The sequence below is a fragment of the Macaca thibetana genome, chromosome 1 (assembly GCF_024542745.1).
Source record: "Macaca thibetana thibetana isolate TM-01 chromosome 1, ASM2454274v1, whole genome shotgun sequence".
Taxonomy (NCBI): Eukaryota; Metazoa; Chordata; class Mammalia; order Primates; family Cercopithecidae; genus Macaca; species Macaca thibetana.
In genome coordinates this window covers 157,573,030-157,600,513 of record NC_065578.1, presented here as the reverse complement: position 1 = coordinate 157,600,513, position 27,484 = coordinate 157,573,030, and the positions used below count along the sequence as shown (strand labels likewise).

Sequence of the window (27,484 nt, the reverse complement as noted above, 5' to 3'; positions counted from 1 at the left end):
ATTCCTTCTGTTCTTCTCTAACTGAGCTGGAGACCTAAAGGGGAGGGCAAACCTCTGGCCTTGGTGGAATCCAGCTCCAGCATATAGTAGCTATGTGACCTTCCCTTCACTAGCACACTCATGAACTTCTCCCAGCATCTGTTCCCTCATCTGTAAAATGAGGATCATAACAGAGAGGGCTGTTATAAGATTTAAATGAAATAATGCACAGTGCCTGGCATGTAGCAGAGACTAAATAACCGGTAGCTATAGTGGTTGGTGGTGCTTGTACAAAAAACAGCCACTGCACTCCAGCCTGGGCGACAGAGCGAGACTCCGTCTCAAAAAAAAAAAAAAAAAATAAATAAATATAATAAATAAATAAATAAATAAATGGCAAGGGAATTTCCTAGTGATTGTACCAGGGCTGGTCTAGAGACCAAGGTAGATTTTCCCAGCCCCATCACGCCAAGCTCTTAGTTAGACAGAATCTTTACTGCTCTTCTAGGTTAGGGAGGAGGGCTCTGTGTAAGAATGGTGGTGGTGGTAGGGCAATGGGTTGGATGGAAATCTTCCAGGAGCGGCCAGGAATCTGTGCTGTGGGGGCCCTACCTTCTAGCAGGTATGAATGAGACAGGCACTGGGAGCTGGAGAGGCAGCAGCCTCCTGCTCTGAGGGGCCTCTGGCAGCGCCTTCTTCCCCTGAGGTAGGAGGACCCTCCCCTGGTACTTAATTAATTGCAGTCCCTGTTCTGCTCTGTTGTTCAAAGTGAGTGGCTAGCCTGGTTCCAGGTCCACCTGATTAGGGCACCTTTGGGAATAAGTCACATTTCTCTTCCTCAGCCCTGCGTCCCACCATAACCCCTTCCGTCCCCTTCCCTGGACTTTTCACCTTTGCCCTCCAGGCATTCCCTGCTGAGTGGGCACTTTCCCATTTCCAGAGGGTGGGAGCAGACCAAGGTTAATCTTGTCCTGGCTCCCACAGCTGCTTATACACACACACGTGCATGCACATGCACACACAGGCTGGGCTCACAATAGCTCAGGCCGAGGGTCTGGGACCCAGGAACACTACAGAGCTGGTAGCTGGGCCTGGCTGGAGCTGGCCAGTGGATCAGCAGCAAGTCCGGAAGAGGAAAAGCCGTGGGCGCATCTCCGCCAGACCTCCTGTCTGAAAGAGAGCCCATCTGCTCCTAGAATCTCCACAGCTACATCTGCAGAGGAGGAGGGGTAGTGAGGCAAGTGTGAGGTTTGGTTTTAAACTAAAAAGGGAGGTGGGTGGATTGCTTGAGCCCAGGAGTTCGAAACCAGACTGGGCAACATGGCAAAACCCCACCCCTACAAAAAAATACAAAAATTAGCCAGGTGTGGTGGCACATGCCTGTAGTCCCAGCTACTCGGGAGGCTGAGAGGGGAGAATCGCTTGAGCCTAGGAGATTGAGGCTGCAGTGATCCATGATTGCATCACTGCATTCCAGACTGGGCAACAGAATGAGAACTTGTCACAAAAAAAAAATTTGAAAAGGGTCTTAGGCTGGGTGTGGTGCTCACACCTGTAATCCCAGCACTTTGGGAGGTCAAGGCAGGCAGATCACTTGAGGCCAGGAGTTCGAGACCAGCCTGGCCAACATGGTGAAACCCTGTTTCTCCTAAAAATACAACAATTAACTGGGCGTGGTGACATGTGCCTGTAATCCCAGCTACTCGGGAGACTGAGGTAGGAGGATTGCTTGAACCCAGGAGGTGGAGGTTGCAGTGAGCCAAGATCGCACCACTGCACTCCAGCCTGGGCCAAAAAACCAGAAAAACAAAAAAACAAAAAACAAAAAAAAACGGGTCTTGAAGCAAAGCTCCCTAACAGCATGAGTAACCTGGAGAGACTGGACAGCTTGCTCTGGGAGACATGGGCCAGAACTTTTGAAAGGACTATGATGAGATCCTCTTCCCTGAAACTCTTGATAATGATCCCACCCTCTGAGCCTCCCTACCCCCACCATTAAATAAAAGTCTTCCCTAGAAATGGTGGGGTCGGGGTAGACAAGATGACCCAATAATGGCTGGCTGATGTACTCATGATTATTTATATGTTGAGTGTATGTCTCCTGTCCACGATGGGTGGAGGCAGTTTATGGACTTTGGGGTCAGTTCAAATTCTACCTCCTCCACTCAGTAACTGGTTGCCTTAGGTTAAGTAATTTGCTCATCCAGGTTTCAGTTTCCTCTTTTATAAAATGGGAGGATAATACTATTATCTCATGTGCTTACGAGGACTCCAGTGAGATAATGTCCGCCCAGTAGCTCTTTGCTTTGCCTGATGTCATTATTGAGGAGTGGTGGCAGAGTTAGTGGGCTACATTTGGTAGTTCTCAGTGCCTTTGGCCCACTTGATATTTTTTCTGAAGTCAGGGTCCCTGCAAACATCAGGACTCGGCCCCCAAATTGGGAAGATAACTCTATTCTTAAAATGTTTCTGGCCAGGTATGGAGGCTCACGCCTGTAATCCCAGAAATTTGGGAGGCCGAGGTGGGTGGATCACCTGAGGTCAGGAGTTCAAGACCAGCCTGGCCAACATGGTGAAACCCCATCTCTACTAAAAATACAAAAATTAGCCAGGCGTGGTGGCAGGCACCTGTAATCCCAGCTACTCCAGAGGCTGAGGCACGAGAATCGCTTGAACCAGGGGAGGCAGAGGTTGCAGTGAGCCAAGATTACACCACTGCGTTCCAGTCTGGGTGACAGAGCGAGACTTTGTCTCAAAAAAAAAAAAAAAAGTCTACCCTCCCTCACTCTGAGCACTGTTCCCCATCTTATCATTATTGAGGGAAATTCAGACAGAGCTCTGGAATGATTACTGCCCTCACGACTTGCTTCCCTAAAGAAGCCTGCCCTTTTCTGCCTGGGGAGTCTTCTCAGGAACCAGACCTTCTTCTCTTCTCTGGCCCCAGCCATCCAGCACCCCAGGATGTGGGGTGACCAGCCCAGGAGGGGACAGGGCTGTCCTTCCCACATGAAGCAGGTGGGCGGTAGGTGTTATGCTAGAGGGCATCACTCTTGATAGAAGCAGCGCTGGCTCCCAACTCTGCCTGCAGCATGGGATGAGCCCAGGAAAGGGGTCACAGAGCCCCTCCCCGATCTTGCCATGGAGCCCGGCTGGCAGCATCCTCTGCTGTGGCTGGGCTGGGCGCCGTGTTCTGTGTGGATGCCAAACCTGGCATGGCTCCTTCCCCAAGGAAGGTGGCCCTTGGGGAGGCTGCGACTTTCTTGGCTGTGGTACCCAGTAAAGAGAGTGCCGGCCGGGCGCGGTGGCTCAAGCCTGTAATCCCAGCACTTTGGGAGGCCGAGACGGGCGGATCATAAGGTCAGGAGATCGAGACCATCCTGGCTAACATGGTGAAACCCCGTCTCTACTAAAAATACAAAAAACTAGCCGGGCGAGGTGGCGGGCGCCTGTAGTCCCAGCTACTCGGGAGGCTGAGGCAGGACAATGGCGTAAACCCGGGAAGCGGAGCTTGCAGTGAGCTGAGATCCAGCCACTGCACTCCAGCCTGGGCGACAGAGCGAGACTCCGTCTCAAAAAAAAAAAAAAAAAAAAAAAAAAAAAAAAAAAGAGTGCCATCTCTACGCAGACCCATGCAGTCCCTTCCAACCCTGTACAAAGTCAGAAGCCCACAGTGTGGTTCCAGCTCTGCCCCATCACTCTCAGTGGCCTCGGGCAGATCGCTCACCTTTCTGAGCCTTGCCTTCTTTGCCTGAAACAGGGCGCAGACCAGGGGATTTCCAAAGCCCCTTCGGAGGCTGCTGGTCTGAGTCTCCGACTTTTGCCAGTGCTGCTAATGAGGCGAGCTGTGTGCTGGGGCCCCAAGAGGGGCTCAGCCTCCTGTTCCTCCAAACTGTAGAGCCAGGGGCTTCCCCCAGCTGATATCTGGGTACCTGGTCCCTGCCGTGCTCAGATGGGCAAGGAAATCCTGGAATGCCTCAGCCCTGTCAACTAGGAGGAGAAGAAGTACCTCCCAGAGAAATGGATGCTGGATTCAAACACTACATAGGCACGGGATGCTCAAGGCCAAGGGTTGGCAAACCATAGCTCTTGGCCAAGTCCTGCCTGTTTGTGTATGGCCCATGAGCTAAGAATGATTCTTACATTTTTAAGTGGTCGACAAAAAGTCAAAAGAAGAAAATAAAGTTTTGTGACCCTTAAAAATTTTATAAAATTCAAATGTTAGTGTTCATAGTAAAGTTTTACTGGTGCGAGGCCAAATTCATTCATTTCCATCTTGCCCATGGGTGCTTTTGTGCTACAAAAGCAGAGTTGCAGAGTTGCAACAGAGACTATGGCCCGCAAAGCCTAAAATAGTGGCTGTCTGGCCTCTTACAGAAAAGGTTTGCTGACCCCTGCTCAAGATAATCATAGCTCTCTCCAGACTTTGCACTAAACTGCTCCAGGATCTCAATCTAAAAGTACTTTCTTTTCATTTAAAAATAAGTGTTGCTCTTTTCTTCTTATGTAAGCAATAAGTGTTCATTATGGAAATATTAGAAGATGCAGATAAGCAAAAAGAAGACATTAAAATCACCCATAATTCTACCACCCAGGAATAACTACTGCTGGTGTTTTGACTTACCGCTTTCTGGGTTATCAGTGTGCTGTGTTTATATGTGCATGCCTGTGACACATGTGTATATCCTGCATACATACAGCTTTTACAAACTGTACACATCTGTCTTCTTCACTTAAAAACACATCTCGGCCAGGTGTGGTGGCTCACACCTATAATCCTAGCACTTTGGGATGCCGAGACGGGCAGATTACCTGAGCTCAGGAGTTCGAGACCAGCCTGGGTAATATGGTGAAACCCCATCTCTACTAAAATACAAAAAATTAAGCTGGATGTGGTGTCATCCGCCTGTAGTCCCAGCTACTCGGGAAGCTGAGGCAGGAGAATTGCTTGAACCCAGAAGGCAGAAGTTGCAGTGAGCCAAGATCGCGCCACTGCACTCCAGCCTGGGTGATTCCGTCTCCAAAAGAAAACACATACACACACACACACACACACACACACACACATCTCAAACTGAACCCTTGGGGGACACCCAGGCAGGGTGCCCAGCAGGCAGCTGGACCCAAGCATCTGGAGCTGAGGGGCTTGATGGGGCCACGGCTACAGATCTGGAGTCATCAGCACGCGGGTGGTGGTTTCCACTTCGGGAGGCGATGAGGTCACCCAGGAAGCATGCCCAGAGGGGAAGAGCAAAGGGCCAAAGAGGGAATTGTGGGAGTGTTGACATTCAAGAGACAGGTAGAGGAAGTGAGTCCACCAGACCCAGGAGGAAGGAAGAAGCAGGAGGAGACCCAGGCTGCCAAGGGAGTGGAATCCGAGGCCCAGGGCCCAGGACAGTGCCTGGCGCTGAGCAGGTGCTTGTGAAATGAGTGAGTGACTTTGAGGGGGCTGAACCCTGGTGAGTGAGTGACACTGAAAAAGGACACTTAGAGAACAACTGAACAACTATGAGATGTTCAGAGGCCTGGAGGAGGCCATGCAGGCCAAGGAGGCCTCCTGGGCCCGGCCTGGTGGGAGGGAGACGCGGGGCAATCCAAGTGACCAGAAACTGGGAGCTGGTCAGAGGAGCCCAGTGGAGTTCTTGGCGGTGACATGAAGCTGCTTTTTAAAGCCAGTCTCTCAGATTGGAATGAGGAAGGTTGGAGATGACCAGCCAGGGGTTCCTGTCAGAATGTGGGCACTGGGTGGCGTGGGCCAGCCTGGTGGGGGTGGAGTATAAATAGGAATACGGTTTAGAGATGCTGGGAAATCCTCCCCCTTCCCTCCCTCCTCATGAGACTGAGAGGTCCCCAGGGATGCCAGGCTCAAAGGCCCCTGCAGCTCTGTTGCCAAAGTTGGGCATGGAGAGAAACCCAGAGACATGACTGAAGGTCCCATGACAGGCCAGCAGGAGAGCTGGATGCGGGATGTCTGGCTGAGAGAGGGCTACTGGGTGGGTGGATTTGACACTCTTCATTTCTTCTCCGATTTATTGTATAAAAGATGGTAGGCGTCAGTTTCTGTGCCAGAGCAAGTGGAGAGGAAACAGAAGCTGTTTCCTCTGGGATTTAAGGAAGACCTAAGGAAAGGTTCCAGACTTTGGGATCTCAAAAACACAAGACAGTTGGGGAAGGACCTTCCTCAAGGGTCTTTAAAGAGGGCTGCTAAAAGGAGCAGAGAGGGCTCCTCTGGCTGGGAGAGTAAGGCGGGCTTTCTCTGGAGGCAGGAGGATGTGGGAGATGGAGGCCAGGCCTATCCTGGCCCCTTGCCCCTTCTCTAGTCTCTGATCTGGGATGTCTGTACGCCCAGGACCAGAACTGACAGAAGGGCTCCTTGTCCCATCTTATCACTTGGACATCCTGAGCCTCCTCAGAGAGTGCAGACCAGCTTTAGCTGGGCCCCCAAAAAGGGTCAAAAGGAAAATACCAGAAGATGCAATATACCTCTATTCCTTGAGCCTCAGGAAGCCAGACAGCAGCAGGGTGGACATCAGTAGGACTGAAATGGAGCCACACAGAGGGGCTAGACGCGAGGTCGTGTGGGGTCAGGAAGGGTCATCTGTAGGAGTCAAGGCCAACATCTGAGCCTGAGTAGTGCACCTGCCTGCAAGGCTCTGAGAATCTTCCCTGAGTGACAGAGCCAGGAAGAGGGCCACAGGCCCCTCCAAACCCCATCCCCACAGCTCTGGAGGCCCTAGCTCAATGCATGTTGCAGGAGGAACTTCTCATTCGGGTTTTTCTCATTCCAGTCCACTCCTCAATGTAGGATGGCGCCTCCAGCCCCAAAACCTCCACAGACCTCACTGGGGGAGTAATTGCTGGGCAGGACACTGCTCCCACTGCCCCAGCCCATCTCCCACTGCTGTCGGGCCACATGCTGGCTAGAGGAGGAGGGTCAGGTTTCAGCTGAGGCCTAGAGTCCAGCTTTCATGTATCATTTGCTAGTCATTTGAGGGCTCACTCTGTCTTGGGCCTTGGGTCAGGCTCTGGGGGTGCAGTGACGAGTCACGCCACAGTGCTTGCCCTTAAAAAGCTCACAGGCAAACTAGGGAAATGACAAATAAACAGTTATAGGACAGGGAGCCAAGTGCCCTGTCTTGGGACGTCAGAAAGCTGTGGGAACACGGAATAGGGACCATCACCTGGCTGGGGACAGTGGAGTTTCAGGCTAGAGGAGATGCAGAGGTCCCCATGGCAGGATGAGTAGCACGTTGTTGGTCTGTCCCTAGTCCCCCCTCCATCTGCTTGGGTACCAATCCCTGTATTCCTGTTCCCTCTGAGACCCAAGAAAACTGAGGAGGAAGCATGTCCTGGGGCGTCTGGGGCTGGGTGATTAGACAGTCTAGGCTTGCTCTAGTGTGGCCAGAAAGAGGACAGGGCCAGGCCCACCCCGTTCATGCTCAAGTCCCAACTAGGACAGGAGCTGGCCTGATGAGAAGATACATCTAGAAACAGGTCCCTGGCCTGCCTGAAAGTGGAAGGAAAGGCACCAACATTTATTGCACGTGGCAGTGTGTCCTGGATCTTAAAGGTGACTAAGATACGGTCTTTGTCCTTGAGGGATCTCATGTGTCTATCTCTGTAGAGGAAAGAGGCTTAAACAAGTCATCATGAAACAGTGGCTCGATGGCCTCATTCAGTCACTTGTCCATGCGTTCCACAAATGCTGAGTACCTGGTGGGCTCCTTACTCTGTGTAAGGCACCAGGGAAGCAAAAATGTTAAGGCCCTGTTCTTGTCCTGAAGGATCTCACAGTGTAGTTATGAGTGTGTGCTGGCTGCTCTGGAAGGGACAAGGAGGAAGGATCTCACTCTACCTAGAGGAAGAAGGTGTGGTCACGCACAGCCTCCCAGGGGAAGTGACCCGTGAGTTGAGTTTGGGAGTGGTTTTACCGAGGGGAAAATTGAGGAAGGGCATCCCAAGGCCAAATGATTGCAAAGCCGTGGGGTGTGAGTGGAGTTTGCTCTGGGAATGCCAGGTACATCTGATAAAACCAGACCCTTTGGGGAGGGGTGACAGCTGAGACTCAAGAAGACAGGGATCCAAATACAAAGGCCTGGTCTGCCAGCCCCTGGAGTTTGGACTTTTTCCTGAAGGCAGTGTTAGCTTTGAAGGATTTTTTTTTTTTTTTTTTTGAGATGGAGTCTCGCTGCAACACCCAGGCTGGAGTGCAGTAGTGCCATCTCAGCTCACTGCAAACTCTGCCTTCTGGGTCCAAGCAATACTCCTGCCTCAGCCTCCCAAGTAGCTGGGATTACAGGCGTGCACCTCCATGCCCAGCTGATTTTTGTATTTTTAGTAGAGACAGGGTTTCACTATATTGGCCAGGTTGGTCTTGAACTCCCTACCTCAGGTGATCTGCCCGCCTCGACCTCCCAAAGTGCTGGGATTACAGGCGTGAGCCACCACCCCAGCTGCTTTGAAGGATTTTTTTTTTTTGAGACGGAGTCTCACTCTGTCGCCCAGGCTGGAGTGCAGTGGCGTGATCTCAGCTCACTGCAAGCTCCGCCTCCCGGGTTCATGCCATTCTCCTGCCTCAGCTTTCTGAGTAGCTGGGACTACAGGTGCCTGCCACGTCGCCCGGCTAGTTTTTTGTATTTTTTAGTAGAGACGGGGTTTCACCGTGTTAGCCAGGATGGTCTCGATCTCCTGACCTCATGATCCGCCAGTCTCAACCTCCCAAAGTGCTGGGATTACAGGCTTGAGCCACCGCGCCCGGCGAAGGATTTTAAATGGGCAAACGACACCATCAGAAAGCAGTTGAAAAAGTTAAGTCTAGGACGCTTATGGCGGTTGGATTGGAGGCCAAGTATTATTCTCAGTTAGCAGCAAGGAAACTGAGGCATAGGGTGTCTTCCCAGGTCACAGCTACTAAGTGGGGTTTCTTCCATGACCCCAAACTGCAGAGAATTTTGGAGAGCAGGGCTAGACACCGTGTGTTCCTCACTGCAGGACATTTCTGGTTGGAGTGAGACTTTAGGAGACAACGGTGCATTTGTCTGGAGCAGAGGTGACCCTGATCCCCACTTTGCCTCCTGAGCAGACATCCGACAGGTTTGCCCAAATTGCTCCCGGAAGGCCTTCCCCGCCTACTTCCTGCATTCCAAACAGAGGCTGTGGGAATCCTCCTGGAGCTCCGGGACTGTCCAGAGCATCTGTTCATTGGCAGGGTGACTGCAGGCCTGGCTATGCTCATTTCTGACCACACTGAAGATTTCAGGCCTGCAGCCTCTCTCATCTAGGCTGGGGCAGGGCAAGGTTGTGAGGAGGCCCCAAGGCTTCTGCTGCTTGATGCCACCACAGCTGCAGGCACCTAAGCGGTGACTGGCTTCCCCTGAGGTTTGTCCCAGGCTCTTGGAGACTAAGGCCTCCAGCTGTGCAGAACAGGGTCAGCTGGAGGATGAAGGAAGAGATGGTATCTGCAGGCTCCCAGCAGGCACAGTTCTCCCTGGGAGGAGGGAATGTCTCTGAGGTCCTAGCTCATGACGACTGCAAACTTGGTCAGCCATGGCCTCTAGTTATTTGAAATTCACCCAAAGCCCAAAGTGGCTGAGTGACCGAGGCGGGGGCAGGGACTGGGAGACAGGGTGTCATAGGGATCCTGGCTGGTGGTCAGCCTTCGTGACTGAGGGGCAGACCCTATGGGCTTCAGATAGTGGGCAGCCGCAAGTTACATCCCCCAACCCCTGCCCCCGGGCCCACAGAGACCAAGATTGAAAAGAAAAGCAAACAAAACAAAAAGAGGGACTTGGGGATGCATCTAACATGTGCCTGGAACACAGCAGATGCTCCATATGTGCCTGTAAAGCAGACATGTGCCTGCTGTATGCCACCAGCACCAGGCATAGAGACCAATGTGCTCCAGGTGAGGGAGACAGGTGAAAAGTCATGCCCCATTGAAGGAGGGGCACCTGGTGGTCCTGGGGGTGTGGGGTGAGTTCCGGGAAGCTCCTGAAGGCCCCATGGACTTATACAGCATGCAGGGGACAACGAGGAGGGGCAAAGCCAGAGAGGAAGGGGCCCCAGATCTTGAAGGGCCTTTAGGTGCAGGCTGGGGAATCGGGGCTTTGTTCAAGAGGAGGGCAAAGAGGCATCTTGAAGGGGTTTGCTGGGAGGAGACTCCAGTCCTGGCCCCAGGAGCTTAAGAAGTGAAGCTGGGCCGGGCGCGGTGGCTCAAGCCTGTAATCCCAGCACTTTGGGAGGCCGAGACGGGCGAATCACGAGGTCAGGAGATCGAGACCATCCTGGTTAACACGGTGAAACCCCGTCTCTACTAAAAATACAAAAAACTAGCCGGGCGAGGTGGCGGGCGCCTGTAGTCCCAGCTACTCGGGAGACTGAGGCAGGAGAATGGCGTGAACCCGGGAGGCGGAGCTTGCAGTGAGCTGAGATCCGGCCACTGCACTCCAGCCTGGGCGGCAGAGCGAGACTCCGTCTCAAAAAAAAAAAAAAAAAAGAAGTGAAGCTGGCTTTCCCGCTCTCCAGTGTACAGCATCCCAGATTCCCAGGATGCTCCACCAACCTCCTTCTCCACCTCCATGGTCTCTAGGTCAAGGTCTTTCAGGGGTCCGGCCCCAGGGCAGGTGTTAGGTCTGGGGCCTGGGACAGGTTGTCCCAGCAGTCAGTGGGCTGGGAATCTGCCCTGTCTGGACACTGGGGCCCTGGGGCTGGCCGGGCCTGCTCTGTGGAGCTTTCTTTCCTCCTAAGATAGAAGATGGAGATTGTCTGCCAGGAGCCAGGGTTCCCTGCCTTGCACGGGCCCCACCCTGAGTGGCCCTGCAGTTGTCTAAGGAGGGGGGACCCTGCCTCCCTGGCCCTTCTCCCCCTCACATCTGCCAAGAGATGATCCTGCTCCCTGTCTCCTGGCCCTCTTCTATCCTGGAATCCGAAAGCACTTTTCAATAAGGAAGTCTGCGTGGATGTTTGATGAAGTTTATATGAGGACTCTTTTTGTCTGGGCAGGAACTTGAGAGACGAGAGCCAAGCTTTGCTGGACATCTTCCCTGTGCCAGCGGTGTGTTGTGTTGGCTCACCCAGCATGTCCACTCAGATACCACTGGACATTGAAAATGTCACCTGCTCAACATCCAACTCGTGGTCTTCCCACTGAAACCACTACTCCCAGAATGCCTTGTCTCCTCCAGTGACTGTTCCATCCCTCCACTCCGGCTGCTTGGCCAAAACCCTGCAGAGTCATGCTTGACTCTTTTCTCACCCACAACATGCAATCCATCTGCAAAGCTCTTTGGCTCCACCTTCAAAACATAGCCTGAATCCAGCCACTTCTCACCACCTCCGCTGCTCCACACTGGTCCCAGCCACCACCAAGCTCTCTCCCCTGGGCCTCAGCAGCAGCCTCCTGCCCGGGCTCCCTGCTCTCCCATTGCTCCCCTTGTCTGTTCTCAACACAGCAGCGTGTTAAAGCCTCAGTGAGATCATGTCAGTCATCTGATCAAGCCCTCCTTACCCCTCGAGGCCCAACACAGCTGCTCCACGCTCCCATCCAGCATCCTCTCCAGCCACATCATCATCCTGCAGTGAACCAGACTCACTTCTGCCTCAGGACCTTTGCCCCTGCTGTTCCCTGGCTGACCTGCTTCTCCCAGACCCTGCAAGACTGACCCCCTCACCTTATACCTACTCTGGATTTCTCCTGAGATGTCACCTGCTTCTCGGGGAGGCCTTCCTGACCACCCTGCTTAAACTTGCAACTGCACTTCCCACACCTTCCCTCTTTCCTGCATGAATTCCCATCATTGCACTTGTCACCATCCATCATACTGTGTATTCATTCTGTGTATTGTCTGCACCTCCCTGCCCCTGATGGAAGGTATTAGGAAAGGAATTAATATCTGTTTCATTCATCTGTGATTCTCAGGGTCTGCAACAGTGCCTGGCATGCAGCAGGTGTTCAATGATTGGCGAATGAATGATTGGAGCCAGGAGTGAGAGGGGTTTTATAACGTTATTGCGATTCCACAGCCCGCTAGTGGTAGCACCAGAGTTTGGGTTTGTTTGGCATGCAATTCAGAGTGGGAGAAAACAGTCAAGCCTAGGCCACAGGGAAGGGGCAAGGGCAGGGAGGGCTCCAGGCAGGAGAAGAAAGGAGCAATACGGTCACGTTTGTGCACTTCGCAACAACCAGGAAACTGCTGCATGATCTCGAGCAAGTCATTTCCCTTCTTGGAGCCTCAGCATCTTCACTGGGCAAGGGATGGGGATGGAGGGTGTGTGAGCATCTTCCCCTGCTAACATTCTGGGAGGCCAGCCCTGCTCACTGGGTGCACAGTGGCCTCTGGCAAGTGCTGGCTTTCCTCCCAGCCTGGCTCCTCCTTCCTCCTTCTGTGCCACTCATGGCTCTGGCACCAGCAGGAAGTTCTGGGCCGGCTGCTGTGTCCCTGGAAGGAAGCAACTGGAGCGGGCTGAGAGCTTTATGACTTACCTGGGCAGGGAGGTGGGAGGGGAGGCTGGCTGGGGTCTGCCTGCCCACCCTGCAGCTCCTCAGTGGGACTCTGCTCCTTCAACTTCCCCCACCCCCCACTGCCAGGCCAGCATCCCTGGATGCCCATTGCCCTCTTCCCCTGGCACCAGTTGCACGGGGACAGCCCCAGATGGCTCCTTGGCCTGAGGACAAAGGCTGTGCTGTGCCTGGCCCTGGGCTGGCCTCAGGCTGGTCATACTGAGTCCTTCTGTCCCCACTTGGGGGTGAGGGGCAGACAGCACTAAGGTGACAGGCCTTTTTCCTGTCTCCCTTCCCCCTCAACCCCCAAATCTGAGGAGCTGACTCTCCCAAGGGAAAAACGACAGAGGCATCTTGTGTCTTGACCTAGGGAACAACAGACTATTCACTGCCCAGTCTGCCCTGTCACACCCAAGACCCTGCTGGGTTCAATGCCCCGATTGTCCCCAGCAGAGAGAGACATCCACTCTGCTGTGGTCACCACCCCCACCGCCTGCTCCCCTGTCACCATCAGGAAGTCCATCCTACATCTGACCTCCATCCCTCCATCAGGAAGTCCATCCTACATCTGACCCCCATCCCTCCTGCTACTGACAGACACTTCCTCTCGGGCTCCTCTCCTGCGGGTGGAGAACAGCTGGTCTGCATCGCCTGCACTGCTTGGCCCCACATTCTTGCTCCACTCAGCTGCCTCTGGCCTCACCCTCCCTCCGCCTCCCTGCGTTCACCCCACCCCAGGCACAGGCTGGTGGCTCCTTGCTCCTCACTGAACCTTGGGGAGAGCAGGTGTGACTCAGGGCTGAATCTCCTTTGTCTTGCAGAAATGGGGGGCCTCCTTCCCGGAGGCTTTTAATGAGCTCCCCTCCCCTCAGCCTACAATCGAGAGCAAGGGTGTGAGATTTATGGCTGCTACTTGTAGATTCCTGAGCTGCAAATCCAACAGGCCATCCCATAAATCCCAGACTGCAGGACAGTTTTATGGGGAAGCCCTGTTTTTAGAAAGGGGTGTGGCTGGTCTCCCTCCTGGCAGAGCTCAGACCCCAGGGAGCCAAGTGCCCGCCTCTCCCCACCCCCAGAGAACAACCATGACAAAGCACGGGGACATCGGTTGGTGCCGTGCAGATGCGCCGCCGGCTTCCAGGACAGAGACTTTCTCTCCTGTGGGGGGCCTCCTGCTCTGAAGATCCCCTGCCTCAGCACAGGAGGGTAGTCTGGAAGCCTGGGCAGATAACTGTCCCTGACCTGGACCTTAGATGTTTCCTGGTCACGGCTCCAGGTGTACATCATTGGAGATGTTTTTTCAAATGCATTTTCCCAGACACCATTCTCAGAACCTCAGTTCCAGAATCTCAGGGTAAGACCTAGGAATCTGAATTTTTTTACAATGCTCCCTGGTGATTCTAATGCTCAGCTGTCTTTGAAAATAGTTGGCTGAGTGCAGTGGCTCATGCCGGTAATCCCAGCATTTTGGGAGGTCGAGGCAGGCAGATCACTTGAGGTCAGGAGTTCGAGACCAGCCTAGCCAACATGGTGAAACCCTGTCTCTACTGAAAACACAAAAATTAGCTGGGTGTGGTGGTGCAGGCCTGTAATCCCAGCTACTCGGGAGGCTGAGGCATGATAATTGCCTGAGCCCGGAAGGTTGCAGTGAGCCAAGATCACACCACTGCACTCCAGCTTGGGTGACAGTGAGACTCCATCTCAAAAAAAAAAAAAAAAAAAAAAAAGAAAAAAAAAAAAGAAAATAATTGATCTGTAAAGGGGGCCATCTCCACTCTCCTATCTTACTTGGAAATGGGAGTCACCAGGTAGGAGTGTCTGGGTCCTCTTGTCACTGGGACCCATACCTCCTGCCACCATCACGAAGCCTCCAGTGGCCTGGATGCTATACACAAGTGTGAGGCTTGGTGGCTGCCCTCTGGAAGCTTCCTGTCTGCAAGAGTCCTGCAGACAGCAGACCTGAGACATCGCACAGAGCCATGGAGGAGCAGCTGAAGATGACTGACAGGAAGGAGTTTAGGGATGGGGAATCAGGAAAGTCCAAGGCTGGTGGGCTTTGCCAAGGAAGCCAAAGAGGAAGCACTTTCAGCTACCTTCTCATCAAAGGAGGCATCACCAGCCCCTGAGTTCCTTGAGAATAGGGACCACCCTTTACTTGCCTCTGAAACCCTCATGCCTGGCACAATGCTGGCGCATATTAGGTGTTCAGTTTTTTTTGTTTGTTTGTTTGTTTTTTGAGACAGAGTCTTGCTCTGTCACCCAGGCTGGAGTGCAATGGCGCAATCTCCACTCACTGCAACCTCCACCTCCAGGGTTCAAGCGATTCTCCTGCCTCAGTCTCCCAAGTAACTGGGATCACAGGCATGTGCCACCACGCCCCACTAATTTTTTTTTGTATTTTTAGTAGAGACAGGATTTCGCCATGTTTGGCCAGGCTGGTCTCGAACTCCTGACCTCAAGTGATCCACCTGCCTCAGCCTCCCAAAGTGCTGGGATTATAGGCGTGAGCCACCATGCCCGGCCAGTTTGTTTGTTGAGTGGAACTGAGTGAGACTTCAGGGCCCACTGACAGAGATGGACCTTCCTAGCACTGCAAACCCGAGGCCTCCACTCTGAGAGGTGCCAGCCTGCTGAAGGAATGAAGGAGAGCCTGTTCGTACCCAGCCATGAATCTCGGCTGGGATCAGGGTGGCTGGACGGCCACCACTGAGCTGTGTTTGGGGGCAGCCAGGAGCATGCGCTGCCAGACAGAGGACCCTTTGCAGGCTGGCTGAGGACAGAAGGATGTGATCATTAAGCAAAGCCAACATGTTACTGATCCATAATCCCTTAAACCAGGAGGATTCGGGAAAGGCCTGGTCGCCTTGGCAACCAGGTGCTGGCCAGTGGCAGGGCTGAGAGCATCCTCCAGGAGTGGGCTGTGCCTGATGCATGGGTAACAGCTGGGAGCGGGTGCAGCGCAGCCCATCATAGGGCTCACCCCTTGGTGCCTTCTTGCTGGCATGGGCAGAAGCCCTTGTGAGGCCTCAAGGGCAATGTGTGCAGAGCAGGATGACGGGGGGCTGCACTGAGCATGTAGGAAACCATGAAGGGAAGTGGAGGGGAGGTGGGACAGTGCTGCTCTGGGTTTTCAGGGCAGGAGGGAGAAAGGAGGGTCTGCAGGAAAAAGCAGTTGCATGGGTCTCATTGGGTGGCCAGCAGGGCATCCTCTATGGGGGTGTCTCTGCCAAGAGGATAGAGCTGCAAGTCTAAGAGGGACAGGCATCAGCTCCCCTCCCTGCCTCTCTGTCCTGAGGGAGAGGAGGGTAGCCCCCCTCCCCCAGCCCTGTGCTCCTCCCCTAAGACCAGAGGGCACGAGGAGCTGGAGAGCCTGAAGAAGAAAGCTTTCATGGTTGGGGACAGGGCCGTGGGGGTGGGCAGAAAGCTCACACTGCTCCTGCATGGTGTTCTCAGTAGGGGATACCTGCCTGCCTGGAGGGCTCTGGCCTGGGAAGAGGCCAGCAGAGATCAGGCCTCATCTTCCCTAGGGCTCGACTGTATTTCTGGCAAGCCTCTGTGTTTGCCCTGAGACCTTCCACTGTTCTTTACCTCCCATATTTCAGCTGGAGAGGAGATGCAGCTGGCCAGCTCTGATGCACTCTTCCCCTCCCTCCTCCTTTTCCCCTCTTGCCTCCTGGGGCGTGCCAGAGCAGGGACCTTCATGTGTCAGTATCAGAGGTGAAATGAGGTTTGGACCCAATCATGTCCCAAGGGTGTTGGCCAAGCTGACATTCAGTTTATGGGCCTTGGTCAGTAAGATTTACTGGCCGTTGACACATTCAAGCCCTTGGACACAAGTTAGTAAATTTCTCCTGGCCCAACGACTGCCCGGTTCTGGCACCCTCCCTGCCACCCCAGCCCTTCCCCCAGAACTCTCTAGACCTCTAGCAGCTAAAGGGCTCAGGTCTGGGGGGCCTTCAGGATCCTCTTTGCACATCATGCCTGCTATTATGACCAGTACTTTGCTGGACTAAGTGGTCCATAGAGAACTGCACGGGGTGTGGCCGGGTGGGTTGTTGGCGGGAGATGGGGGCAGTGCTGAGAGGAAGAGGGTAACTGGGAAGAAGAGGGTGAACACCCACCCTCAGGGGGGTCAAACTTTGGAGAAGACACAACCCTGGCTCCCAGTGATGGTGGCATACAGGTCGACAGAACTTGATGGAAAGAGACAGCTGAATTCCCAGTTGGTGGAGACCCAGACTGGTATGCCTTGTTCATTTCACCTGCTCTTCTCACACCTCCCATCTCAGGACCTGGCTGCCCGGTCCCTCATGATCATGAACAAGATGAAGAACTTTAAGCGCCGTTTCTCCCTGTCAGTGCCCCGCACTGAGACCATCGAAGAATCCTTGGCTGAATTCACAGAGCAATTCAACCAGCTCCACAACCGGCGGAACGAGGGTGAGAGGTCTGGGTCCACCCAGCACCTCTCCCACTTACCAGACACTCCCCAGGCACCTCCTTCCCCTCCCTGCCCACCCCCTCCCCACTGGCCTTAGGAGAGGAGCACAGGGCTGGGGGAGGGGGGGCTACCCTCCTCTCCCTCAGGGCAGAGAGGCAGGGAGGGGAGCTGATGCCTGTCCCTCTTAGACTTGCAGCTCGGGCCTCTTGGCAGAGACCCCCCGCAGGAGTGCAGCACCTTCTCCCCAACGGACAGCGGGGAGGAGCTGGGGCAGCTGTCCCCTGGCGTGCAGTTCCAGCGGCGGCAGAACCAGCGCCGCTTCTCCATGGAGGTGAGGGCCTCTGGAGCTCTGCCCCGGAAGGTGGCAGGATGTACGCACAGGGGTGTGCACAGGAGGGCAGCTGCCTTACAGCCAGACTTTGTGAGTTCAAATTCCAGCTCTGCCATTCATTAGCTCTGTGACTTTGAGCAAGTTACTCAACCTCTGTGCACCATGGTCTCCTTGTCTTTAAAATGGTCATCATGGATTAAATGGGTTAATCTATGCCAAGTGCTTAGAACATTCCTGAACTTAGCAAGGGCTAGACAATTTGACTATTTGATCCACACACATAGGCCCAAATATATGAAAAAATATACTTACAGAATCAGTGCCTGTAAGGGCATGAGATTGATGTTGCACAGATGGTGATACTGTGGCCCAGAGAGGCGGAGAGTGACCTGGTTGTGCTAAGGTCACACAGCAGCCCCGGGTGTTCATGTGTATGTCTTGAGCACACACTGGGAGCAGCTGTGAGCTTGGGGTCACAGCCTGTGATTGGGCTCTGAATGGTTGTTCTGCAGGGAACGCTAGGTCCAGAGTGAGCGTCTGGGGCCCCACAGCCCTAGCTACCCTGAAGCCAACAGTGGTGTCCCCATCTCATCCCTGTCACCACAGGACGTCAGCAAGAGGCTCTCTCTGCCCATGGATATCCGCCTGCCCCAGGAATTCCTACAGAAGCTACAGATGGAGAGCCCAGATCTGCCCAAGCCGCCCAGCCGCATGTCCCGCCGGGCCTCCCTGGTGAGTCCCAAGAGGGTCAGAGGACACAAGGTGGGGTGATATGCCCTTCCCAGCACAGGCATATCAGTCCCAGCTGAGGCCTATATGGTGTTTCCAGGAAGATTCCTGGGCCTCTGGCGCCACCTGCTGGCTTGAGTGCATTCAACTAGATCGTCCTCCTACATCATCCATTTCCTAGATGGGTCCCACTTGGGCTAGAATGGGACTCTAAGCCCACACCAGGTCCCACGATCTCCACATGGTTAAGATCAATAGGCCAGCTGGCATGTGCCTTCCAGTCCTAGCTGCCTATCAGAGCTGTTTGGGACATCTTACAAAACACAGACTCTAAGACCCCTCCAGATGCCTATAGAATCAGCCTCTCCGGCTAGGGGGTCCGGGAATCCGTCTTGTTAAGGGTTGGATACACCTGAGCTAGAAGTGTGCTGATGAGACACACCATCAGGTAGGTGGGTTCTGAACTGGACACTCAAGGTAAAACGGGAAAAAAGGCAGCGTTCACTCTGGAGGAGCTTGTGGTCTCAGTCGGAGACACAGGTAGCCAAGATGTGCAACAATCCCAGGTGCCACAGCCCTGGGCTCCACACTCTCGGCTGTCCTGAGAGGAAGAAACTCACACTTCCATGAGCTCTGTCCTTTATCACAGGGATAAAGGGAAAACGAGCCCCTTCCACCATGGGGTCTCATCCCTTCCCTCCCAGAGGCTGGAGTTGGGGGAGGTGTCATGTCTGTGGAGCTGCTAAGGGCTTCAAGCTCATGGCATTCTGTGTCTCTCCCTCGCAGTCAGACATTGGCTTTGGGAAACTGGAAACTTACGTGAAACTGGACAAACTGGGAGAGGTAAGAGGCTGGGTATGGTCTTCTCCAAATAGCCAGGCAGGATGGCTTGGAGGAGGGGCAGACCTCCCTGGTCGGCCCTCTTTGGTTGGCCCTCTCATGGCCCCTGCCCCATAGAGGTGCACAGTCTTGGCCGTGCACTCTGGCCCAGGCTTTGGCAGGGGTTGAAATGGGCTCAGATCCTGAAGGAGGGCGTGAGGATAGAGTAGCCATGGCCCTGGGCAGAATCCAGTCTTTTTTTTTTTTTTCTTCAAGTCCTTCTTGCCTGGGTTCAAAACCTACCTCCGCCATTTACTAGCTCTGTGACCTTTGGTGAGTTACATGACCTCTCTGTGTGCCTCAGTTTCTTCCTCTGTCCAATGAGATAGTAACTGTCCTATCACATAAGGTTATTGCGAGGATTGGGCAGGTTATGTACAGCACGCAGACAATGCCTGGCACATAGGAAGTGCTATATCACTTACGTATTTCTGTTGTCACTGTGCAGAGGCCTGGGGTGGGTGAAGGTTTACAGAGAGGGCAACACACAGCCCTTTCCCTCCAGGAGCCCAAAGAGGTGACCTCTGTGTAAACATCAGCATCATATAGGGAAGAAAAAACCTGGTGTTATCATAGAGGGGCACACGGCGTGCTGGGGCTTAGAGGAAGGACGGATTCACTCCAACTGGGGGTCATTAGGGATGCTTCCTGGAGGAAGTAGGCTTTGGAGGAAACAGCATGTCAGTGAAGGGAGGAAGGGCACTCAGGCCCCAGTCATAGCCCAGGCAGAGGCACAAATGGGGAGACACTGGGCAGAGGCCAGCAGCACCTGAATGTGCCTGGGACCGCTGCGGCCCTCCATCCCAGGGCACCTATGCCACAGTCTTCAAAGGGCGCAGCAAACTGACGGAGAACCTCGTGGCCCTGAAAGAGATCCGGCTGGAGCATGAGGAGGGAGCGCCCTGCACTGCCATCCGAGAGGGTACAGCGTCCTAGGCTCCCACACTGCCCCTGGGGCTTCAGGAGGAGGGGTTCACCAGCCTGCGCCCTGGTAGGAGCTGGGGGTGGAGGGTCATTGCTGGAGTGGGACTCCTGGAGCTGACCCCAAGAAAAGAGGGTATGGGGACACATGGCGTCCTGGGGACCCAGGCAGGCCCGTCTCCCCGCAGTGTCTCTGCTGAAGAACCTGAAGCACGCCAATATTGTGACCCTGCATGACCTCATCCACACAGATCGGTCCCTCACCCTGGTGTTTGAGTACCTGGTGAGAGTCGGGCTGGGGCTGGCAGCCTCTCCCTCTTGTGGTAGAAACAGGGTGTGGGTAGGGGAGTGGGAAGCTGAGGAAGTGGGAGAGGTGGGATGAGGGCGAACCAGGCCTTGTTCTGGAATCAGGTTCTCAGATGTTCCCGTGCAGGAGTGGGCCAAGAGCTCAGGCTTAGGGGTGGCTCAAGCCAGGGACCTGTCCCATTAGTGGGCGTGGGCCCTTCCCAGGGAGGGGCTTCCTCTCCTCAGCCTGTGTCCGGGCTTCTGGCCATGGGGCAGGACTGAGTCACGCTCTGTGTTCCAGGACAGTGACCTGAAGCAGTATCTGGATCACTGTGGGAACCTCATGAGCATGCACAACGTCAAGGTGAGGCCTCAGGGGCAGGGCCCCCCATCTTGGCAGCCACCTGTTCAGTAGCCCAGTGCGGGGACCCACTCTCACCTCCAGGGATCCGGCTGCTCCAGGGGTGGCTCAGACCTTCTCACCTGGGAAAGAGAGAGAGGGCAGTGCCATCAACGAGTCTAGGAACTGGGTTGAGCACTTTACCCCAGGAACAGACACACACTCTCTGCCACTGTCTAGCTGTTGGTATAAAATCCACTCCCAGCCGGGCACGGTGGCTCAAGCCTGTAATCCCAGCACTTTGGGAGGCTGAGACGGGCGGATCACAAGGTCAGGAGATCGAGACCATCCTGGCTAACACAGTGAAACCCCGTCTCTACTAAAAAATACAAAAAACTAGCCGGGCGAGGTGGCGGGCGCCTGTGGTCCCAGCTACTCCGGAGGCTGAGGCAGGAGAATGGCGTAAACCCGGGAGGCGGAGCTTGCAGTGAGCTGAGATCCGGCCACTGCACTCCAGCCTGGGCGACAGAGCCAGACTCCGTCTCAAAAAAAAAAAAAAAAAAAAAAAAAAATCCACTCCCAACTCTGAACATCAGTTTCCCCATCTGTCAAATGGGAGTGTGAGCTACCTGCCAGAATGCAGGGAGGCTTCTGGGGAAACTGGGGGTTATGAATGACCTCTTCTGGTGTTTGTTAAAGAATCAAGGCTGGGCGTGTTGGCCCATGCCTGCAATCCCAGCACTGGGAGGCCAGGGCAGGAAGATGGCTTGAACCCAGGAGTTTGAGACCAGCCTGGGCAACATGGCAAGACCTCATCTCTACTAAAAATTGAAAAATTAGCCTGGCACAGTAGCGTGCACCCATAGTCCCAGCTGCTTGAGAGGCTGAGGCAGGAGGACCACTTGAACCCGGGAGGTTGAGGCCGCAGTGAGCCATGATCACGCCACTGCATTCCAGCCTGGGTGACAGAGTAAAACGCTGTCTCAAAAAGAAAAAAAAAAAAAAAAAAAAAGATCAAGCACATATGTCTCCACATAGGCAGGCATCCTGACCCCCGTGCTCCTGACTGAGACTTCTCTGGCCTCCCCCACACTCACTGCCTCTTCTGCATCCCTGGTGTCCTCCCCTCTGGATGGGACTCCCTGGTGTGGGTTGGGCCCAGGATGGGGGCTGCAGGGTGGGCAGGAGAATGAGGGGCTTGTGCTGACCTCACTGCCAAACCCCTGCCCCCATCCCGGTCCCAGTCTTGGAGCAGAGGCTTAGGACCACCTTCCACCTCACATTTCTCTTCCCCCTCTCCCAGATTTTCATGTTCCAGCTGCTCCGGGGCCTCGCCTACTGTCACCACCGCAAGATCCTGCACCGGGACCTGAAGCCCCAGAACCTGCTCATCAACGAGAAGGGGGAGCTGAAGCTGGCCGACTTCGGTGAGGCTGGGGCTAGGGCCGGGGTCTGATGCCACTGGGGTGCCTCAAGGTGTGGGTGCAGTGGGGGAGGGCATAGCAGTCAACCCCACAGCACCTGTGGACAGAGGTCCAGTGACATGTCTGCCCCCAGGACTGGCCAGGGCCAAGTCAGTGCCCACAAAGACCTACTCCAATGAGGTGGTGACCCTGTGGTACAGGCCCCCTGATGTGCTGCTGGGATCCACAGAGTACTCCACCCCCATTGATATGTGGTGAGTGAGCGCTGTCGGGACTGAGGAGGGGAGGACAGGCCTGGCCACACCTCCAGACTCTCTTGCTGCCCCAAGGGCCTCGGGGAAGAACTTCCTAACTTCCTTTGCCTAAAAGCCATGTGACATCCTGCTGAACTAGATGTTAAAAAATTAAGTCTGGGCCGGGCGCGGTGGCTCAAGCCTGTAATCCCAGCACTTTGGGAGGCCGAGACGGGCGGATCACAAGGTCAGGAGATCGAGACCATCCTGGCTAACCCGGTGAAACCCCGTCTCTACTAAAAAATACAAAAAACTAGCCGGGCGAGGTGGTGGGCGCCTGTAGTCCCAGCTACTCCGGAGGCTGAGGCAGGAGAATGGCGTGAACCCGGGAGGCGGAGCTTGCAGTGAGCTGAAATCCGGCCACTGCACTCCAGCCTGGGTGACAGAGCGAGACTCCGTCTCAAAAAAAAAAAAAAAAAAAAAAAAAAAAAAATTAAGTCTGAAATATAATCGGTTAGGGTTTCCCTGGCTTAAATAGACCCTCCCCCAGGGGCCTGTGGGAGGTTACCAGAGACCCAGAGAGTCCAGGAGGGCCCCTATAGTAAATACGATGAATCTTCCCCAAGCATCAGTCCCAGTGAAAATTTTGAAAGACAAGTACTATTTTTATGTTAAAATGAACAAGCGTATGATTTGGTGTAAAATGAAAAATCAGCCCAAATTGCAAGCCGAACCGCCAGTGGTGATGAATGGCTGCTGTGACTCCGCCCCGAGGTTCCCCCGGAGAACGGATTTATGTACTTCTCTCTTCCAGTGGGGCACACAGTGGAGAGAGTTTGAGACAACACTGCTGAGAGAATTGCCACATGGGCGCTGGCTGCACAGACCCAAACCTCACAGAGCGAAAGGGGAGAGGTCGCAGCTTTCCCGAGCCCAGGGAAGCCCCCAGAGAGGGGCTGTAGTGGGGGCTGGGCAGTTCTAGGAGCCTCCACTGCCCTGGGCCACCCCTCCGCCGCCAGAGCCACGACCCCTGCAGCCAGCTGTGGCAGGTCGTCGTTGGTGCCCTGGTGGAGCAGCCCTAGGAAGGGCGGCCGCCCCTGCCTGATGCCGCCCCTGCCCCTTGCTCCCCGCAGGGGCGTGGGCTGCATCCACTACGAGATGGCCACAGGGAGGCCCCTCTTCCCGGGCTCCACAGTCAAGGAGGAGCTGCACCTCATCTTCCGCCTCCTCGGTCAGTCTCCCGCTGCTCCGCCCCTCTCACCACCAGGGGGCGCCGGAACTCCGTCCAGCCCAGGCGCCCAGCGGGACGGGGAGGAGCGGCTCGCCTAGTTCTCTCCCGGGCGGGGACCCCCCTGTGGCCTCGGCCATCTTTGCTCCCACCTGCTACGTTGCGTTCCTTTCAAGTCGGCCTTGGCCCTGGGCCTCACTCAGGCCCTCCCCACCTTCTCTCGTCTCCCCAGGGACCCCCACAGAAGAGACGTGGCCGGGCGTGACCGCCTTCTCCGAGTTCCGCACCTACAGCTTCCCCCGCTACCTCCCGCAGCCGCTCATCAACCACGCGCCCAGGTAGCCCCGGCGCCCGCACCGCCCCTCCTGCTGTAGCCCTGGCTCTCCCACCCCCGCTCAGGCACAGCCTGTGTCCGCGCCTTCTCCTTGCAGGTTGGATACGGATGGCATCCACCTCCTAAGCAGCCTGCTCCCGGTGAGTGACCTCCCGGCGGGGCCCAGGGAGAGGCAGCCAAAGAGCCGAAGTCCCCGTGCCCCATGCTAGGCCTACGTCCCAACTTCTGTGGCTCGTGTGTTCACACGTCTTTGAAACATCTTCCCTGTACTCTCCACCCCAAGGCCCAGGGGAGCGCTGGCCTCCATACACATCCTCTGGAGTCTCTGCACTGCGAGCCCAAACCGTTACTAGCTGTGTAGCTCTGGGCAAGTTACAGAGCTCCTCCATGTCTCCGTTTCCTCCACTGCAAAGTGGGATTAATTCCTATTTTATAAGCTGGCAGTGAGGATACATTGAGATGACAGGACACACTTAGTGTGGTGCTTGTCTTCTAAGGCACACGATGAAGGGTCGTTATCGGCACAACACTATGTTCTCCTTCTAATCATGGTTGGTTTGCATCTGTATTTCTATCTCAAGAGAAGGTCACTGTCCTCAAGTTTCATTTCTGGTTTTTTCTGGTGGCTGGAGACCAAGGAGCCTTCCCCTGAGTCTTGAGATGGCTTGAGGTTGGATTTGTGGTAGGGGCTGGAGGCTGACCTAGGGCTTCTCCTGTTAGTCTCAAGCCCCACCCACCTTGGTGCTCTAACCAGCACAAGAGTCCTGCTGCTCAGAGGGTTCCCTGCAGCCCCCCAGCCAGGGCCCAATAGCCCCACCCTGTGCCTTTCAGTATGAATCCAAGAGTCGCATGTCAGCAGAGGCTGCCCTGAGTCACCCCTACTTCCGATCTTTGGGAGAGCGTGTGCACCAGCTTGAAGACAGTGAGTGTTGTCCGGGCAGGGAGCAGGGCCACCCAGAACCAAGGAAAGGGGGTGGTGAGTGTGGGTAGAAGAACCAGAACAAAGAGGCCAGAAGCCCCAGGCCCAGCTGAGCAGCCCTGGGCACCTGGCCTCCCCTGCTGGGGTTCTCACTGCAAACTGAGGGGGCAAACAGTGGAAATGAGACGCTGCCTCCAGGGCTCAGTTGGTCCCGCTCCACCCAGCTCTCTCTCCACCATGTCCTCTCCCCCAGCTGCCTCCATCTTCTCCCTGAAAGAGATCCAGCTCCAGAAGGACCCAGGCTACCGAGGCTTGGCCTTCCAGCAGCCAGGTAGGGGCTTGTGCTCTCCTGGAGCCCTTCCCTTGTTAGTGGAAGCCAGGACAGGCTACCCCTCCCCAGTGGGGAATCCCATGGTCCCTCCGCCACTTTCTTCCCTTTGGAGTCTTCAGGGAGCAGAGAAGGGGTTGGTTTCTCCTGCCTAGGCTTCCTCGTCCAGCTCTTCCCTCTTCAACCCTCACCCCAGACAGGACATTGTGTTTGACAGTAGCCCTGGCAAAGAGGCATGCTGTCTCTGGTGCATTCTCTTTGCAAACTCTGAGCTCTCTAATCAGATTCCATCCTGGGAGAACGGTCCTTTGTTCCTAGAACAGTCAATGGCCTTGGACATTGACAAATGCTTCCCATGCATCCTGTCCTTTAATCCTTAAAACACCCCTTGAAGTTGGTACTACTACTGTTCCCCATTTCATAGTCAATGAAACTGAGGCTCTGGGAGGTTAAATCACAAGACATGCAGCTAGTAAGTAGCAGAGATGGGATTTGACACCAGGTCGGACCCGCTCCTGCGTGCATGCCCTTGCTTGCTCTGTCAGAGCAGCTCTGGGGGACAGTGACTGTCCCTGCTGGTCTAGGGTATGCCTTGGCCCAGCCTCTTCGCTGCAGCCCCACCTCCTCCATTCTCCAGGACGAGGGAAGAACAGGCGGCAGAGCATCTTCTGAGCCGCGCCCACCCTGCCGTGGCCCAAAGGACAAGAGATCACATGGACCACAAATTCGGGTAGGACGGAACCTGTGTGGCCCTCGGAAGACTGAAGAACGAGGGCTGACAGCCAGCCCAGAAGACCGTTTGGCAGCCCTGCTGGCCACGGCTGTTTCTTCTCTGTGCTTCCCACGTGCCTCCCCAGTAGTCCTCACCTGCATACCAACCCCTCCATTACCCACGTTGGGGCTGGCATGAGCTGCTTCCCTGAGAAGACATGAGAGAGAGGGGGGACCTTGTACCCTCTCCCACCCTGAAGTGTTTGGGCACCTGCGTGGGATGCACATGGGCGAGAGAATTAAGGCGCCAGGATGGGCACTGTGCCCTGGATACAGGCTTTACCCTCCTCCCCCAGGGGCCTGCCTAGGGCCAGTTTGGTAGTCCCCTTTTCTGGTCCCTTGGAGCCCACAGATGTTTCATCTTTTTCCCTTCTGAGAGCAAGAAGAGACATGGCATGCTCTCTGGGACCCTGGAATCCTAGGTAACCACATGTGTGCCAAAGCCTGCCCTACCTGGCAGGTGTCCCACAGCAACAAAAGGAGTAGTAGTCCCCTTTCTTTCCATCAGCCCTACCCCACCCTCATTCCCCCGACACCCTCTGGCTTGAACCGTGGCTGAGCAGCGCCGGCATGCTTGGATGCCCAGCTATGTCCAGAGGTGGCCTGGGTCCGCCAGTTGCACGCCTGCCACCTCAGCCAGCCCCCACCCAGCTCACCAGTCTGAATGGAGTTGCCTTAAATTGGCAGGTGGTAGCGTGCTCACTGCCCTTGGAGCTGTGACCGGCTCCTGCCTGTCCACCCCTTCCCCAGGTGGCTTCTGCTTATCTTATCATCCTGGGGCTCCGATTAGCCAGGCCTGGTCAGGGTCCTGGGGACAGCACCCAGATATGCAGAGTCACCCTGACGCTGGTACCGGGCTGACCTCAGCTCCCGGAGGGTCGCACAGCCTCCCCATCCCTCCTTCCCGGCCCTTGTGGCTCGTGTCCACCTGATCCCAATACCAGCTTTCCCGAGCCCCTGCCACCCCAGAGGGCAGCCACGACAGGGAGAGGTATAAATGCCACCATCTGAGGTAGAGGAATGTGGACCAGGAGCAGGCTGTGATGCTGAGACACTTGCCTCGGGGGGCCGGGAGCCTGGGGGGCCAGGGCCCCTGAAGAAGGCTCGCCTCTGTATCCCCCAGGTGTCCTCAGCACTGGACTGATCCTGAATGGCACAGGCCAAGGGGAGGCTAGCCTCACCTTTCTACCCAGGGCCCCTGCCCTGCCCACCTCAGGCCCCCACCCTCCACTCCTCCCCACGGTACTGTGAACATCCTGTGACTCAGCGCAGAGACGGATAATATATTTAATTCATGTTGTACAGAAAGGAGCGAGCGGTCTCATACAGAAAAGCTGATTTTGATAGATTGATGCCAAAGATGGAGAACCGAAGGCCCCTCTCCAGGCCTAATGAGTGTGGGTGGGGCGTGGTTGTGTGCATGTGTGTGTGTGTGTGTGTGTGTGTGTTGTATATATATATATAAAATGAGGAGAGAGTTTGATTTGTGTGTATCTCTGACCTCCGCCTCACCCCAGGCTGTGGGACAGGTGCCTAGCATTCCCCCTGCTGTATCCTGGGTGCTGCTGCGTTTGGAGCGAGAAGTTGGCTTTTGCTGAGGAGCATCACTGGTGGTTGTGGGTAGGCAGAGGAGCCCCAGGCCTGGGAGTCTGACCTGTGGCCTGGCATTGGCCCAAGTTGGTGCCTGTGGGGTGGGGCTGGCCAGGAGAGCAAAGAAGGACTCCTGGGCAGGGGTCTGGGGTCTGGCCGTGCAGATGATGCCTGTGTTCCCAGCACCAAATGGCCCCCTGGCTTCTGGGGAGGGAGGAGGCAGGATCAAGATGGGGTTGACATGGGAGATGGCCAA

General features: G+C 55.2%; 1 protein-coding gene across 2 annotated transcripts; it reads left to right on the top strand.

The window, feature by feature from the left end:
- The first annotated feature begins 386 nt into the window (after positions 1–386).
- Positions 387–26,936, top strand: CDK18 (cyclin dependent kinase 18). 2 transcript variants are annotated; one of them, XM_050763606.1, is made up of 16 exons: positions 387–5,391; positions 16,765–16,915; positions 17,105–17,337; positions 17,854–17,979; positions 18,763–18,819; positions 19,663–19,777; positions 19,965–20,059; positions 20,363–20,425; positions 21,705–21,828; positions 21,959–22,079; positions 23,192–23,289; positions 23,519–23,624; positions 23,718–23,760; positions 24,452–24,542; positions 24,793–24,870; positions 25,505–26,936. In XM_050763606.1, the coding sequence occupies exons 1-16, from the start codon at positions 5,191–5,193 to the stop codon at positions 25,537–25,539; spliced, it is 1,737 nt and encodes a 578-aa protein (XP_050619563.1). In that variant the 5' UTR covers positions 387–5,190; the 3' UTR covers positions 25,540–26,936. The 2 variants fall into 2 exon arrangements, with proteins under 2 accessions (XP_050619563.1, XP_050619566.1); XM_050763609.1 differs by having other exon boundaries at positions 391–5,391; positions 17,105–17,247.
- Positions 26,937–27,484: the final 548 nt, after the last annotated feature.